The 16,694-nt window shown below is 38.0% G+C and overlaps 1 protein-coding gene across 1 annotated transcript in view; it reads right to left on the bottom strand.

Annotated features, from left to right (window-relative positions):
* Nucleotides 1–16,694, bottom strand: part of ABCC9 (ATP binding cassette subfamily C member 9) — a 129,440-nt gene that overhangs the window by 33,306 nt on the left and 79,440 nt on the right. Inside the window, 2 exon segments of the mRNA XM_017888598.1 lie at nucleotides 6,711–6,813; nucleotides 15,463–15,555. Of these exon segments, the coding sequence (XP_017744087.1) occupies nucleotides 6,711–6,813; nucleotides 15,463–15,555 (196 nt within the window).

Genomic DNA, 16,694 nt, shown 5'->3' with positions numbered 1-16,694 from the left:
CTTTTAAAGAAAAGCCATTCAGGCTGTCTTTTCATCATACTAACTAGATACTTTCCAGCTCACTGCTGATTATTATCACTGCTAAAACTGTTTTTTGTTTTTTTTTTCCTAAAGTACTGGAAATATTTTAGATACTTCTGATCAGAATTTTATCTTGATTTGCATAAGGGATGAAGCCCCTTTTTGTACTATACCTTTCAAAAAATATACAGCAAAATCACTAAATTTCAATCACTTCTATTCAAATATTACAGTAGTATAGGAATGTGAAGTTAATAACTAACATAAAAGCTTTTGTAGCCAGGCGCGATGGCTCATTCCTGTAATCCCAGCACTTTGGGAGGCCGAGGCAGGCAGATCACAAGATCAGGAGATCGAGACCATCCTGGCTAACACAGTGAAACCCCGTCTCTACTAAAAACACAAAAAATTAGCTGGGTGTGGTGGCGGGCACCTGTAGTCCCAGCTACTCGGGAGGCTGAGGCAGAAGAATTGCTTGAACACGGGAGGCAGAGGTTGCAGTGAGCTGAGATCGTGCCACTGCACTCTAGCCTGGGCAACAGAGCCAGACTTCATCTCATAAAACAAAACAAAACAAAACATAAAAATAAAAAAAAATGCTTTTGTTAGGTCTCCGATTTTCACTTCCTTTACTGTTAAACATAACAAGTTTAATGAACCATAAAGTGACCCTATGGTTACATCTTTCCGTTCCTCTGCAAATATGTGAGTAGCAAAATGGCTTAGAGGCAATAAACTAAGAAAGGAGAAGCACATGGTTTGCATAACTTACACAGAGGACAGCAAATACTTGGGGATCACTAATAGCATTTATTCTACTGCTGTGGCCTTACACATCCTAAGCAATCTACTCAGTGAAAACCACCTTCCATCCAAATGATACAATGAAATGGGAGACAACTTAGGAAACAGAAGTTACAACATAGATGAATTATCTACTTTCAAAAGAAGGCTTTTATCTGTAGAACAGTAAATTATAACTTCCATCAATTTTGTGAATTCAATACTCCCCACCAGAAGATTCCCATGTCAAAAGAGAGGCCTCTTTTCAGATTTCTAGTGATTCAAAGACATCTATCTATATTTAGAATTATAATGAAAATTGTAATTCTTTATAAAGCAGCCTTGTAAATAGTTAATAGCAACCGAAAAGTATGTGATCCCTCTCCTTCATATAGCACTCAGGAGCACATTATGGTACCACTGGGTATCTGCAAGAATATATTAGGACCTCCAAATTATGAGATCACTGTATCCCTGTCCGTCGCTGAATTGTGAACACACAAAAAAGCAGTGTTGTCTCACAAACTAGACTCTTGCGCAAGTTCACCCTAAAGACCATTTTTACTTTAGCCTGTTGACTCTAAAGTCTTTATTTTTGGCTTCTTGATGTGAATTTTCTTTTATCCTTTCACCACATAGCAAGACAAAGCCTTGGAAAGACAGCCTTTAGATAAAGTTACACCGTTTTTGCAACTGAAAACACCAATGCCAAAGAACTGGAATTGTTTAGTGCAAAGGGATGAAGAGAAAACACTGCTGAACGAAAGGACGCAAGCAGCATTCAGAGGTTAGGCTATAGTGACACACTGCACTCAACCACGGCCGGCTTCACTTGGCACCCAGAGGAAAAACAGTCCCCTCTGCTGCCAAAGCAACTCTGGTGGCCAGCCACAGTCTAGCCGCTTTCTACCAGCCAAATGATCTACCAGCCAAATTATTTTATTCTTTTAGTCTCTTGTCCTTTTATGATTTGAGTGTGTTATGGCCTTTATTTTTTTTTCTCACAATTCAAAATGAATATGAAATGAATATGGTAGGCAAGGCTAGATCTTCCATAGGGAAAACTGTGTGTGCAGACAAAGAGGATAAATCATGACTGTCTTAACTCTTAACACGACTGGGAAAAGAAAAGAAAGCTCTATATTTTTAAAAAAACATAAACAATTATTTTGAGATACATTCCATCAATATCTAGTTTATTGAAGTTTTTAGCATGAAGGGGTGTTGAATTTTATCGAAGGCCTTTTCTGCATCTATTGAGACAATCATGTGGTTTTCGTTATTGGTTCTGTTGACGTGATGGATTATGCTTATTGATTTGCATATGTTGAACCAGCCTTGCATCCCAGAGATGAAGCCGACTTGATCGTGGTGGATAAGCTTTTTGATGTGCTGCTGGATTCGGTTTGCCAGTATTTTATGGAGGATTTTTACAATGATGTTCATCAGGGATATTGGACTGGAATTTTCCATTTTTGTTGTGTCTCTACCAAGTTTTGGTATCAGGATGATGCTGGCCTCATAAAATGAGTTAGGGAGGAGTCCCTCTTTTTCTATTGTTTGCAATAGTTTCAGAAGGAATGATACAAGCTCCTCTTTGTACCTCTAGTAGAATTCGACTGTGAATCTGTATGGTCCTGGGCTTTTTTTGGTTGGTAGGCTATTAATTATTGCCTCAATTTCAGAACTTTTTATTGGTCTATCCAGGGATTTGACTTCTTCCTGGTTTAGTCTTGGGAGGGTGTGTGTGTCCAGAAATTTATTCATTTCTTCTAGATTTTCTAGTTTATTTGCGTAGAGGTGTTTATTGCATTTTCTGATGGTAGTTTGTATTTATGTGGGATTAGTGGTGATATCCCCTTTATCATTTTTTATTGTATCTATTTGATTCTTCTCTCTTTTCTTCTTTATTAGTCTGGTTAGCAGTCTATCTATTTTGTTGATCTTTTCAAAAAACCAGCTCCTGGATTCATTGATTTTTTTTGAAGGGTTTTTCATGTCTCTATCTCAACATATGAAAAAAAGCTCATCATCACTGGTCATCACAGAAATGCAAATCAAAACCACAATGAGATACCATCTTATGCCAGTTATAATGGTGATCGTTAAAAAGTCAAATATGCGTAGAGACGGATATGGAGAAAATAGGAAACGCTTTTCCTGGTTATGGGAGGGTACATTATTCAACCATTGTGGAAGACAGTGTGGCCATTCCTCAAGGATCTGGAACCAGAAATACCATTTGACCCGCATCCCATTACTGCGGTAATATATCCAGAGAGGATTATAAATCATTCTACTATACAAGACTACATGCACACATATGTTTACTGCAGCATGGGGGGGGTTCACAATAGCCAGAGACTTGGAACCAACCCAAGATGCCCATCAAGGATAAGACTGGATAAAGAAAATATGGCACACATACACCATGGAATACTGTGCAACCATAAAAAAGGATGAGTTCGTGTCCTTTGTAGGGACATGGATGAAGCTGGAAACCATCATTCTCAGCAAACTAACACAGGAACAGAAAACCAAACACTACATGTTCTCACTCATAAGTGAGAGTTGGACAATGAGAACACATGGACACAAGGAAGGGAACATCATACACTGGGGTCTCTCAGGGCGTTGGGGGCTAGGGGAGTGATAGCATTAGGAGAAATGCCTAATGTGGATCACGGGTTGATGAGTGCAGCAAACCATGTGTATACCTATGTGTATACCTATGTAACAAACGCACAGGTTCTGCGTATGCATCCCAGAACTTAAAGTATAATTAAAAAAAAAAAAAAGATAAACAAAAATTGGATGAGGTTCAGAGAACTTCCCAAATTCAACAAAAGGTGTTTCTACTCTGGTTTCTCTCTCTTCTTTCTTGAGGTTTTCTGTTAACAGCAGTGACATGACTTTGGAAAGTTAAAACTGGGCATGAAGAGGAAGGGAGGGGAAACATAGCCACAGAAAGCAATGATATCATGTTTTCTCCCATTTCCATTATAGCTCTGAGTCCATGAATTATAGTTAGTGAAATCCGTGTGAAGAAATCCTGCTTGCCTCTTCTAATTTATGCCCAATGAAGTGACCTTCTTTGTACCATTTTGGTTGCGTTCCTGCTCTGGGAACTCTAAGAATATTTGCTAGAAGCAGGTATTTATGTGAACTTACTGAGTAATATGACAAAGACGGGGTTGTGACCATACCACAGATAAGATCAATTCAGATGTACTGGGCCAAATAGAAATTTTTATTACTTTTTTTAAAAAGTGACTTATGAGGCAGCATATATCCAGCTGTGGGGTGTAGAGAACAGTTCACACCCTAGTCTCCAAGGTCCTATATCTCAACTTCATTTTTCTCACACAAGATCCAGTTATTCCAAACTAAAATTCTGTCTCTAGTGATGTGGACGTGCCCGCAGAAACACAGTAGTAATGAGGTCATTTATATGTGCCCAATTGAGAGAAAAGGTTATTCCTCAGGAGAAGTCATCTACCTTATTTAACACTCCTACTGTGGCATATGTTCTTGGATTATAGTATTTATATTTAAATGCATCTGGTTCCAATGAAAACTCTCAGTTCACTCAGAAGAGCAGAGCGACAGTGAATCTGACTGGTCTCACAGTGGATCTCTGAGATTGTCTAGAGGAGTGTGTATGTATGCGTGTGTACAAGTGTTTATCCATATAAAGTTACTGACATATAAATACAATGGACGGAGGCAAATCATACCCAAAGGACCTTGAACCTTCACTTCTGTCAGCAGATATGCCTGGAGCTTTGCAATAAATCAACAAATGTTTCTTGCCAAAATATATCTTTGCCCACCAGAAATGAAAATAAAATACTCCTCAGTCTTTTGTATTAATTTTTTAGGGAGAGTTCTAGTAATAAGACTAGATTGCAAATCTTGGAAGGATTCTAATACACAGAAAGCAAAGAGTAACAAATGTATTACAAAGTAACCAAATGAATGACCTGTTCTGCCCTTCCTGTTTCAAGTGTCAGTATTTTGTTTTTTGCAGGTGGAATTCAAGATATAGATTCTATTATATTTAGGCAGGTTCAACTGCTTTTTCACGTGGGGGTTAAAGTATTGGGTTATGAATCAAACTAAACAAAACCATTCTGAATTTGGCTGCTGTTCCTTTCTAATTTTTCCTGACCTTCCCTTTCTTGGCAGTGTTAAGGCTTTAATATCTTGTCTTCTGGCTATGAGAACAGAGCATATGGTTTGCTTGAAGATTCTTGTTCAACACGTATCCATTAACCTGACAGCAGGAAGTGTTAAAGAGTAGAAACAGGAGTCGGTCAGACTCTCACCTCAAGCCCAAGGCAAATATGCTTGCCCCTAAAAGACATACTTGATCTTCAAGTTCAGGAAAACCAGATACAAAGGTAACTGCTAACATTTCTCCCTTATGATTTCAGGATATTCTTTCAGTAAGCTATTTCATCAGTAATTATATTATTCATATATGATTTTTTCCCCTTATAGAACCACAGAAATTACACACACAGACACTCACATATCAAAACAAGGAATTAAAACAAGGAATTATGGAATTATGGTTTGGATAGGGTTTGGGAATAATGTTTTGGTTTTGTGATAAATCCTAAGTGACACTTCACTTGCCTTTATTTATCTATATGTAATTCCCAAGAAACTCTGCCCCGCCTTCTTCCAACGGTCACAGCTACCTTGAGGGAATTTATCAGCAAACAATACTTCTATCAAAACTTTGTGAAAAATAACTATGCGGTGCTGTTGAATAATTTCTACATAATGACTAATATAGTTGTAGAGAATCTCTATAAACCAGTGAGAAATCATAACAAAAGCTCACAAGGATGTCTAAGATTCTAGGTTAATCTGTATCCGTCAATCAACTACTCAGATTTTAACTTGGGCTCCTTCATTTCTACCCTATTAAAATCCCTTTACCATCTTCCTTCTCTTTTCTGTTGTGTTTTGAAAGAAAGCCTATATATTACTGAAACGCAATTAGTGGAAATAAGATTCTCTCAATAGTACAGATAAACATGCTTTTTCTTTTCAAAACTGGCAAATACCTATTTAAAAAAATTACACTCAACTCACCATTACCGCCAAAGTAGCTTATCCATGTTCTGGACTGTACAGACTACAAACTATATTCCTTGCCTTCTGGAATGTCTTTCTCATCTCTCCTACTTGATACTCCAGCTCATTGGCTTATGAACCCCCTACTAGGGCAGGTACCAGTCATTATTCATTCATGCATGCATTCAAAAGACATTTCTTGAATGCATTTGCCAATCAGTGTAGTAGGGGATTTATGTTACTTTTAATCCAATGCCCATACAAGGTACACATTCTTACTTTATAGATGAGGAACTGGGACTAAAATTAACTTGCTAGACCAAGTCTGTGTGATGCCAAAGCTTGTGCTTGGTCTTCTATATTATTCAAGACAGAAGGCAACAAATGATTAACCGTAGTTTTCTACATTTTGTACTAACATGACCCTCCACTGGCTTGAAACATAGAAAGTTGCCATCCTTCCAGGCAGAACCAACTCGATAAAGGAAATGAGAACATCTGTTCACTTGCCAAATGTACTCTTCTGGAAAAAAAAATTGATGTTATACAAATATTTGCCATTCCATTAACTTATGTGATCTAGAGACTAATGAACACAAAATGAAATTTTGCTTTTTGGGCTATTTGTCTTGTCATTAGCTAAAACATTATGACAAACTTCATCTGTAACATAAACAAACCTGAGCTATTTTAAAGTTCAGAAAATGTGAAGCTAGTGCTGAATCTCAGTGGAAGGCTAATTTTTACAACTGTCTGCCTCTTTGCAGCAGGCGTCTTCTCTATTTGGTTTCCATTTCGAAATCATGAAATGAACGTACCGTCCTGACCTCCAGCCATCTGTTGGCAGCTGAGAGGAATAAGTAGGCAATGTTGTTTGTGTCCGTCAGTTCCAGCATACGTTGTTTAAATCTGGTTTCATGCCTGCAGAAAACAAAAATACAGTGTTAGCCACACAACAGGAGAGGTCATAAAAAACAGTCACACTTACTACTACACTATTTACTCAACATAGTGACAAACTGATGGCATGGAATGATCAGTAAATAGATTTCTACTTTAAAATAAAGACCAGCTGCTACTGCTCTTTGCATTCTTAGTAGAGATGGTGTGGTCAAGTGTTTATTTCCTTTCTTATACCCTTACTAGGAAAAAGAGTCCTTCTAACAACAACATTGTATTAAAGATCAGTTCATAAATTTTCACATAATTATTGTAGCCATGAGAACAAAGCATAGCCTACTACATTAAAAGGGCCTTACAAAAACCAAGATAAATTGTGTAGAAATGCAACTCTACTGACATTTTGTGGCATTTATTTTACTTTCCCAAACAACACAGTTAGAGTGGGTGGGAGGTGCTAGATCAGAACCAGGGAAGACAGAATACTATACATTTGCAATTGGCAAAAATATACTTTTAAAATTATCTTTTTTCCTAATATTTCTGCGAACCAAAGAAAAAAAAAAACTGGGGTGGCAACAAGTAGAGGATGGGGGACACTAGAGATGATGGCAAATGTTCTACACCCCCAAATTCTAAAGTATTTGTAAGGATGGTCATTTCATAAAAGGAATTTGGTCTGTGTACTTTCAGGGTTCTATGATATATATCGTTTGGATATTGATCTTCAACAAATTAAGTTAATTCTTGGTGCTCAATAAAATCACACCAAGTTCTGTGTAACCTATTTTACAAATGAAACGGTCAATAAAAGCCCTATCCATTTAAACATCTGAGCCAACATCTCAAAGAAATTCATGCTACGTGGTAGAAAAAAATCTTCTCTAAATCACAACATCTAAATCACAAAAATAATTTATTTCTCAATTATTTTCCCCGAATAACAGAAACATTGGAAGGTTGGATAATATAATAAAAATAACTGGTTTGAAGCTGGGGAAAATACCAAATCAAAATGTGATTTATTCACTCTCTGCAGTCACGGCTTGTCTTATAGAGACCTCCCATCTATGGGTTATGTTTGCAAGAAATAACCAAACTTCATTTGACAGAATGACAGTGAGTCCTTCTTGATAAAAGACTTCCCCCATTCGCCTCCCCAAGTTTTAAGTAACATTGTTAAAATTTATAATAAATCATCACATGTCAAAGAATGAAGAAATCCTGGGTGGGGTGCCCATTTGGCCCACTGAAGTAATCCATACAGGCCAATATAAAGCAGACGCTTGATATCTATCCAGTCAATCTGATCATTCCAATATGTCAAAAAAGACAGATAATTCAGTCAGACAGTAAGCTCTAATCTACAATAATCAGAGAACTCAGCAATCACAGCCAAATAATTACCTCACTTTGAGTTGAGTATCCGTGACCCAAATGCCATGCTGCCATGCACAGGAGGACCTGGCCTGAACGGCTACTCTGCTGTGGGACTAAGCAGTCCAACCTTACCCTCCAGCTGAACCTTTTAGCGATGAATATAGAGAATAACTAAATGGTGAGGGGTGCGTTCAAAGGGTTATAGGATTTACTGAGACAATGAACATGAATCATAAAGATTATCTATCTATCTATCTATCTATCTATCTATCTATCTATCTATCTATCATCTCTCTATATACACACATGTAAGGCTTATTTTTTTTTCTTCTTCTTCTTCTTATTTTTTTGAGACAGTTTCTGTCGCCCAGGGTGGAGTGCAGTGGCGAGATCTCAGCTCACTGCAACCTCCGCCTCCCAGGTTCAAGCGATTCTCCTGCTTCAGCCTCCCGAGTAGCTGGAACTACAGGCACATGCCACCATATCCAGCTAATTTTTGTATTTTTAGTAGAGACAGGGTTTCACCATGTTGGCCAGGATGGTCTCGAACTCCTGACCTCAGGTGATCCACCCGCCTTGGCTCATTCTTTTTTGTACTTGCTAGGTACATGTTTGGTAGATTTTCATCCATTCATTCAGGAGCATTTAGCAATCATCCACTCTAAGCAAGACGTTATGCTAGACACTGAGGACATAAGAAGAAGACATGTCCTACTCCCTTGAAGGGTCAACTGTCTAGTGAAGGGAGGAAACACAGCATTACACAATAACAAGTAAAAATGGTGCAACACACTATCTAGCTATAAGGAGCTTATGCACAAAATGCTACATGAACATAAAGGAAGGGCATGATTTGCACCAATCAGAGGATCAGCACAGTAGGAAATGGAGTGAAGGATGGAGAGAGAGGAAGTGTTAAGCAATGTGTCACAAAAGACAAGGAAGATAGTCTGAGTGAGGTTTTTAAGGGATAAGCAGAATGTTTTTGGTGAACAAAGCATTCTAAGTGGCAGGAACAAGATGAGCAAAGGCACAGAAATGAGAAAGCGCCACATGTTCCGGGGCTTGAGACAGGTTCTTCTCCCTAGAGGACTGTGTGATGGAGAGATTGGAGTTGAGGCCAGGTGGACCAAAGCCAGTGGAAGACATTTGAGATGAATCTCAAACCCTTGATTCTGACAAAGTGCTTTATCTGGAACACTTTTGACTCTTCCTCTAGTTTTGGGATATTGTGTCAGATCCACTCTTAAAGAGTTTGTAAACGCAGTTGGCAATAGTCTGAGGCAGCAGTGAGAGGGGAGGGGTGAAAATGAAGTGAACATTCTTTCTGTGTGTTTCTATTTGGCAAGAAACCTTCTGTTTTCCTAATGGAAACTTTGACACACTCAGCCTGTATCTTTTCATCCATATCCAGCTCATCTTCTGAACATTCTTAGACCTTTATTCTGTCAGACAAGAAAAAAATAGGAAAGGTCACTGAAATCTCAGTCTAATTTAACTGTGATGCTTTCGTGGTAAACTACTTGAGGGAGTTCATTGCTTCATGTGAGTACACCACGAACCCTCAATGCAGGGGAGGAAAAGCAGCCTCATCAGTAAATACTAACTTTCCAAAGAGCTCAAGACTCTGGGGACTCCAGATAGTTTGAAAGAAAGGAACAGATGGATGGAAAAAGACACGTTCGATTCCTGACCTCAAGTACCAAATGTAAGGATTCTAGAATTTTATCCATGGCAGCAGGGCCATCCCCACATTTTCAAGACTTCTTTGGGTTTAAAAATGCTGATATTTATGATAGTTAATAAAAATGCTTTATGGCCCTAATCATGAGGGGAATGCAAAGTAAAACCACAATGAGACACCACCTTACCCCTGCAAGAATGGCCATAGTTTAAAAATTAAAAAAAAAAAAAAAGATATTGATGTGGTGAAAAGGGAACATGGTTACACTGCTAGTGGCACTGTAAACCAGTGCAACCACTATGGAAGACAGTATGGAGATTCCCTAAAAAACTGAAAGTAGAATTGCTATTTGATCCAGCAATCCCACTACTTGGTATCTACTCAGAGGAAAAGAAGTCATTATATGAAAAAGACAGTTGCACACACAAGTTTAAAGCAGCAGAATTTGCAACTGCAAAAATATGGAACCAGCCTAAATGCCCATTACCCAGTGAGTGGATAAAGAAAATGTAGTATATATACATCATGGAATATTACTCAGCCATAACAAGGAATGAAATAATGGCATTCTCAGCAACCTGGATGGAGTTGGAGACCATTACTCTAAGAGGAGTAGCTCAGGAATGGAAAACCAAATATCCTATATTCTCACTTATAAGTGGCAGCTAAGCTATGAGGATGCAAAGGCATAAGAATGATATGATGGACTTTGAGGACTTGGGGTGAAGGATGGAAGAGGGGTGAGGGATAAAATACTACACGTTGGATACAGTGTACACTGTTCAGGTGACGGGTGTACCAAAATCTCAGAAATTATCACTAAAGAACTTACCCAAGTAACAAAAAATTACCTGTTCCCCAAAAACCTATTGAAATAAAATAAAACCTTAAAAAAATGAACTCTGGAAGATCTAAACCTGGATTAGTATTAGGCAGGTACCTCCAGATAGAAGTTGAGTTGTCTTTTGTTTCTTTCAACTATAATTCAAACATTGAAATTTAACATAATATTTTGTTCTACTTACAGTTACCTGGAAGTTTTCCTAATGTAAAATTAAGGATAGTAATGCTAAATTATGCTCATGTGTCTAGGGAAGAAGGTAAATGAAAAATCTGAATCTTGACGCTTGGTCATTTTCCTCTTTCATTCTAAATCTTCCTCATTCCCTTCACGATGCTCTGCCTTGTTCTCATCCCCATCCCTCTCAGAAGATGACCTCCCCTATTCTTCAAAGAGAAAACAGAGGCTGTTAGATGTTGAACTCATCAACTTCCTGTTTTTTACCTGTCAGTTTTCCTGAATCTATTCAGATCCTTTTCTTACGTTCGTAAAAGGAGCTATATACCAAATACTCCTCAAGCTGAACTGGTCTTCACACTTGGACACTTAACATGTTCCTGCTAATCTGTTGTAATCATCTTCTCCATTAACTGCCCCATCCTGCCTGTATCTTCACTTCTTCCCTTCAGTCTTTGAAAATGTCTAGTTCATTACTCTCTCAAAAATGAAAAGACAATAGTAAAAAAGCTCCTTCTTTTAGTGAGCTCTCCTAAACTCCTTCCCACCTCAGTAAAACTCTTTGAAAGAGTAGTTTTTCTTTGCCATGTCCATGTTCTGATTTCCCATTGATGTTTTAACTCTCGGAATTTGGCCTTCGATCCTCTCCACTTTATCTTTACTTTTCTTGCTAAGGTTCCCAATAGCTTCATGCTGCCATATCAAATGGACACTTTTAATTCTTTTTATTCTTCTTTTATGTTGTTATTATTATTGACCATTCAATTTCTTTTTAAAATGCTCACGTGATTAACTCCAATGACACCACTATCCTGATTTTTTGCCTACTACTCAGATGGCTTATTTTATCAACTGGTCTGAATCTCTCCCCTTAGTAGGAAGATGGGCTCTGCCCTACTAAGTATTAACCTTTGGCACTTACATGTCATTGAGGTATTGGAAGGAAGCGGACAAGGCTGAATTAAGGTGCACTACAGTGGTGTTACCTAGGGTAATATGCGTCAAACATAGGTAGAGCAGCCCCTTAGGCTTTCCAGACCTGTCCTTGACCTAGGTAGAGCTGCTACAGGTAAAGGTTTGCTTACCAGAAAGTGTCATTTGGATAAAGGGCTATCAAAAATTTCAGCTGACCACTTAAGAGCTTTTAATGGCCTCTAGGGAGGCAAAGTGCTTGGGTGCTGGCCTCTCCTATCTGGATATATATACATCCAGAGAAATAAAAGAGGGGCTGACAGTGATGTATATATATGACAATATACATATAGCATATGTAACATTTTATACACACACACACAAACACACAGTGCACACATGAAGAGAGGGCCCAGTGAATTGATCTTTCCCACCATTAACTTCTTACTCATAGGATAGTTGATCTATCACGGACCAACTTACTAAAACAGTAGTCACAACATCAAGGTTGCCAAGATGTGAATCCTCTTTCCGTAAAGAAGGCACTGGTTTGGATTTGATGGCATCAGGCTGGCCTGTGTTGGGGTTGGCCAGGAGCAGGAGAAGCTCAATAGGATATTTATTTGAAAGACTGAGACCACGACAAGGGGCAACAAAAACCCTTCCCCTTTACTGAGGAAGCTGACTGGAAATGGAATTCAAACAGTCTGTCCAAATTAGGAGGGCTGGAAGCAGACAGAAGTTGAAGTAAAGAGTCATGGAGATATTAGCAGAAAGTAGTGGGATGAGCAATGAAGTGTTCTTTAATTTATTCACAGAACATTTGGACACCTACTATGTGACCTGACTCTGTTAATATTCTAAAGATTAAGGCAAAGGACACATTACCAGCTCTTAAGTAGCTCCCAATCTTGTAGAGGAATGCAAATACACAAACAGTTGATTATGATGCAGGATGCTAAGTTTAGGATGCAACTTAACATAGAGATCTAAGAAGGACATGAACTCTACATTCTAACATTCAGAGAGGGCTTCCCACAATAGATGATAATCATGGACTGATATTTCAGCAATGAGATAGGCACTGGTTAGCCAAATACAAAAGGATATTGGGAGGTACAAGTAATATAACCTATCTTCCTCTTAACCTAAGAGGACCAATTTTGTTTAATGAGGCAGCAACTGGCAGATCATATTTTCCACAGGATCTTTTTTATCTACTTGTTCTTTGAGTGCTGGTAGTCTGAAATTTTTGTGCAAGCTCCTCTTTTCTTAATCTACACCCTCTCCCTCGGCAATCAAATCCATGGTCAAAATTTTAACTCTTATCCATAAAAGAATGATACTCAAACCTGTTATCTTCTGCCCTTAGATATATCTTAGACACCAGACCTGTATACCAAAATGACCATAAAAAATGTCCAGCTGGATATTTCATTGCTACCTACACCTGTTCATAGCCAGACTCATGAACTCCTTCTCCAATCCTCCATATCATCTTCAATTTCCTAACCTGGAAAACTACCTACTCATTGGAATCAGAAACTAAGAAGGAATCATCTTCAACTTCTCCTTCAACCTTATTCTTCACATTCAATTTGCCCCTAAATCTCATTGGTCCCACTTCTTAAATATTCCTTAAATCTGTGCTTTCTCTCCCAGTCCTTAGTTCCTTAGCTTGCCTTTGTAATCTCTCATGTGGACCATTGCAACAGCCTTCTGGAGTCTCTTTGCCTTGGGCGTTAACCATCCCCAGTTCATAGTAGTATCCCAGAGTTATTGTGATGAACACAACTCTGATCATACCACTTTCCTGCTCAAGATTCTTCAGTGACTACCTCACATTGAAAGAATCCAGTCTAAGTTATTTAAAGGTACTTATCAAAGCCCTTTATGTACTGGCCTCTACTATGGTTTCAAGCCTCATCCTCATAGCCACCTTCTCTGCACTTAATCTATGTTCCAACAATACTGGACTCTTTTGATTTCCATATAAAATAGAAATCTTCATGTTTTCACACATCTGTTACATCTTCTTTGAATATTCTATCTCCTGTATCTGCCAGGTCAATTACTCATCATTCAAAGATTTGTTGTTCAATAATTATCTCCCCATTCCTTCTAGACAGAGTGCTACCCTACTCTTTGACAGAGTTGTTTCTTGGGATATTAGACTATGTATAATGCTGTGTTGCTGTTTTTTTCTTAAACCCTCTCTCCTACTAGGCTGTGAGCTCCTTAACACAGCCCATCCTAGCTACTTAGTCAATATATATTTATTGAGCACTTATTTAGCCCCAGGCACTTTTCCCAGCTAATGGTGCTACAACAAAACAAACAAACAAACAAAAAACAAACAAAGAAAGAAAGAAAGAAAGAAAAAGCGGGGAGGATCTGATAGGGCTTACATTCCACTTGGAAAGGACAGATAACTTGTAAACAAATAAAAAAGATGATTTAAAATACTCAGATAACTATCACAAAGGAAATAAAAAGGATAACATGGCAGGTGTATGTTGAGAGGATGCAGGGAAGGAGGGCAACAGTGCCACTTTTTGCTGGTTGGCAATGAAAGGCCGTGTCTTTTTAGTCTTTATATATTGATAGCAAGAATAGAACCTGGCATATGTTCAGTACTCAGATATTTCTCAAATAAATTGAATTGAAAGGACTTATTTGGTGCAAAAAGTAATCTTTAGTATAGTGTACTTATTAATACCACTGATCATTGCTGGTTATTAGAATATAAACTTCATGTTAATATCTATATTCAGTGCCAATAAATAATTTTGACATCTCCAATAAAAGGGATTGCACATTATGATGAAAAAACATACCAGTGCAGAAAGCGTGAATGCTTCATGATGCCACCTACATAGATTGGGTACATATGCTGTGGAACATAATGTTGTGGATAGTTGTCTCTTTATATTCTACTCTGTGACCCAATTCTATATTTAAAAATAAATTTCTTAGGTTAGAAAAATCTCTGGTTAAAGTTTATATATACTTGCAATTAGGATTTCAGAAAGATATAACACTAAAATATCAATTTTCTAGATTAAATGAAATATTCAGTAATACCACTTCCTTGCTAATCTGACTTGAACAGGAAAATTGGGATAGGTAATTTTTTGAAAGTAAACACTCTTGATCAAAAGTTTAGGTTATTACTCTGTTTACAAACCTTGAATAAAAAGGATTAAATTCTAAAACAACTTTGGTGTAATAGCATTCCTTTTGTGAGAATTATTATTACTATTATTATTTATACATTTATTTTAACTTGTTTATTGGATGCTTCTTCAATAGTCAATGTGGTTAATGCTTTGCAGGGATAATATCAATTAGTCCAATGACTCTAAGAAGCGAAATTGACTTTCTCCATTTAATAGATGAGGAAACCAAGGTTAGGGAATTCAGATGCCTTATCCTAGTCACACAGCTAGTATTTTTCCAATCTGTTGCTTCATCCTTTATTATAGTTAGCATTTTGGAGGAGTAAACTCTAACTCTGATCATTGACATCACATTTTTCTTATTCCTGGTTTAGTACACTGTCAGGCACACAATGGGGAGATCAAACAAAATGAAAGCAATGATCAGTTATTTGTAGAAAAATATTTGTTGATGATGTAATTGCCTAGTCAGGTAATATAAAAATGTGTTTACTCACCTAAAGGCCCGAATGGTGGTGAGTCCTTCTGCTGTTTCTGAGAAGTGACAGAGTAGAGGGAGCTGGGTACTATCATCAAGTTCCTGGAGGTCCCTAGTAGAGACAGGGGCAAAAATAAACTTCACTTGCATTCAGACTCAAGAACTACCATGTTTATTATTTAAGAGAAGGTTATTTTGTCACTGTATTTGTTTTCATCATTGAAATTATTTTCCCCTAGCCCTCAATTAACAAAAACTTCAACAGCTTACAATCTAAAGAGGAAGAGAAAGATGGGTATAGAATGAATACAGGTAGAGGCTGAACATAATGTGTTGTACAAAACTATCAGCTCTGTGTAACAGCCAAAGTAAACTGCTACAGGACTTAGTGGAATGAGTACTTAATTCATACCTAGGACATGGTGGGATTTTCCTTAAACGGGTATAATTTACACCAGACCTTAAGCTTGATGAGGGCTTCAACAAAATAGACAAGAAGAAGAATAACAAGAACAAGCACTGGTGTCTGAAGAATCTTGCAAGTTCAATCTGTGTGGTACCCAGAGTCCTTTAGGGCTGTTGTAGTCGGAAGAGGCTATGTAAGGATATGGCCTTGTAAGGGTAACAGTGGATTGTAGAAACATCCTTAATGGGCTGAAAAAAACCACTGGAGACTAGAAATAAAGTAATCTGGCCAGGCGCGGTGGCTCACACTTGTAATCCCAGCACGTTGAGAGGCTGAGGCAGGTGGATCACTTGAGGCCAGGAGTTTGAGACCAACCTGGCCAACATGGCACAACCCTGTCTCTACCAAAAAATTAGCCAGGTGTGGTGGTGCACACCGGTAATTCCACTACTCAGGAGGCTGAGGCAGGAGAATCACTTGAACCCAGGAGGCAGAGGTTGAAGTGAGCCAAGATCACTCCACTGCACACCAGCCTGGGTGACAAAGCATGGCGCTGTCTCAAAAAAAAAGAAAGAAGGTAATTGGAACTGTCCTTTAATCCTTTAATCAACATAACTTGGGAGACAATGTACAGGATGAAAGAGAATGGGTGAATGAGGAAGATCAGTTAATATAGTCCATATAAGAGTATTTTTTAAAATGTTCAGCATTAGTGTGATGCTGGTCAAGTTTAAAATAAGAAGTAGGGGAATGTGAGACAGTCAGAAGAAGCCCTATTTGCTGTAATGATCAATTAGTTTTCACAGGGTAAACAAGAGTCACATATAGCTTGGCTATTTCTAGTT

Source organism: Rhinopithecus bieti, unplaced genomic scaffold, assembly GCF_001698545.2.
Source record: "Rhinopithecus bieti isolate Rb0 unplaced genomic scaffold, ASM169854v2 scaffold_15769, whole genome shotgun sequence".
In the NCBI taxonomy this organism is placed as follows: Eukaryota; Metazoa; Chordata; class Mammalia; order Primates; family Cercopithecidae; genus Rhinopithecus; species Rhinopithecus bieti.
Note: the sequence above shows the minus strand (reverse complement) of the source record. Positions and strands in the feature narration are given on the sequence as shown.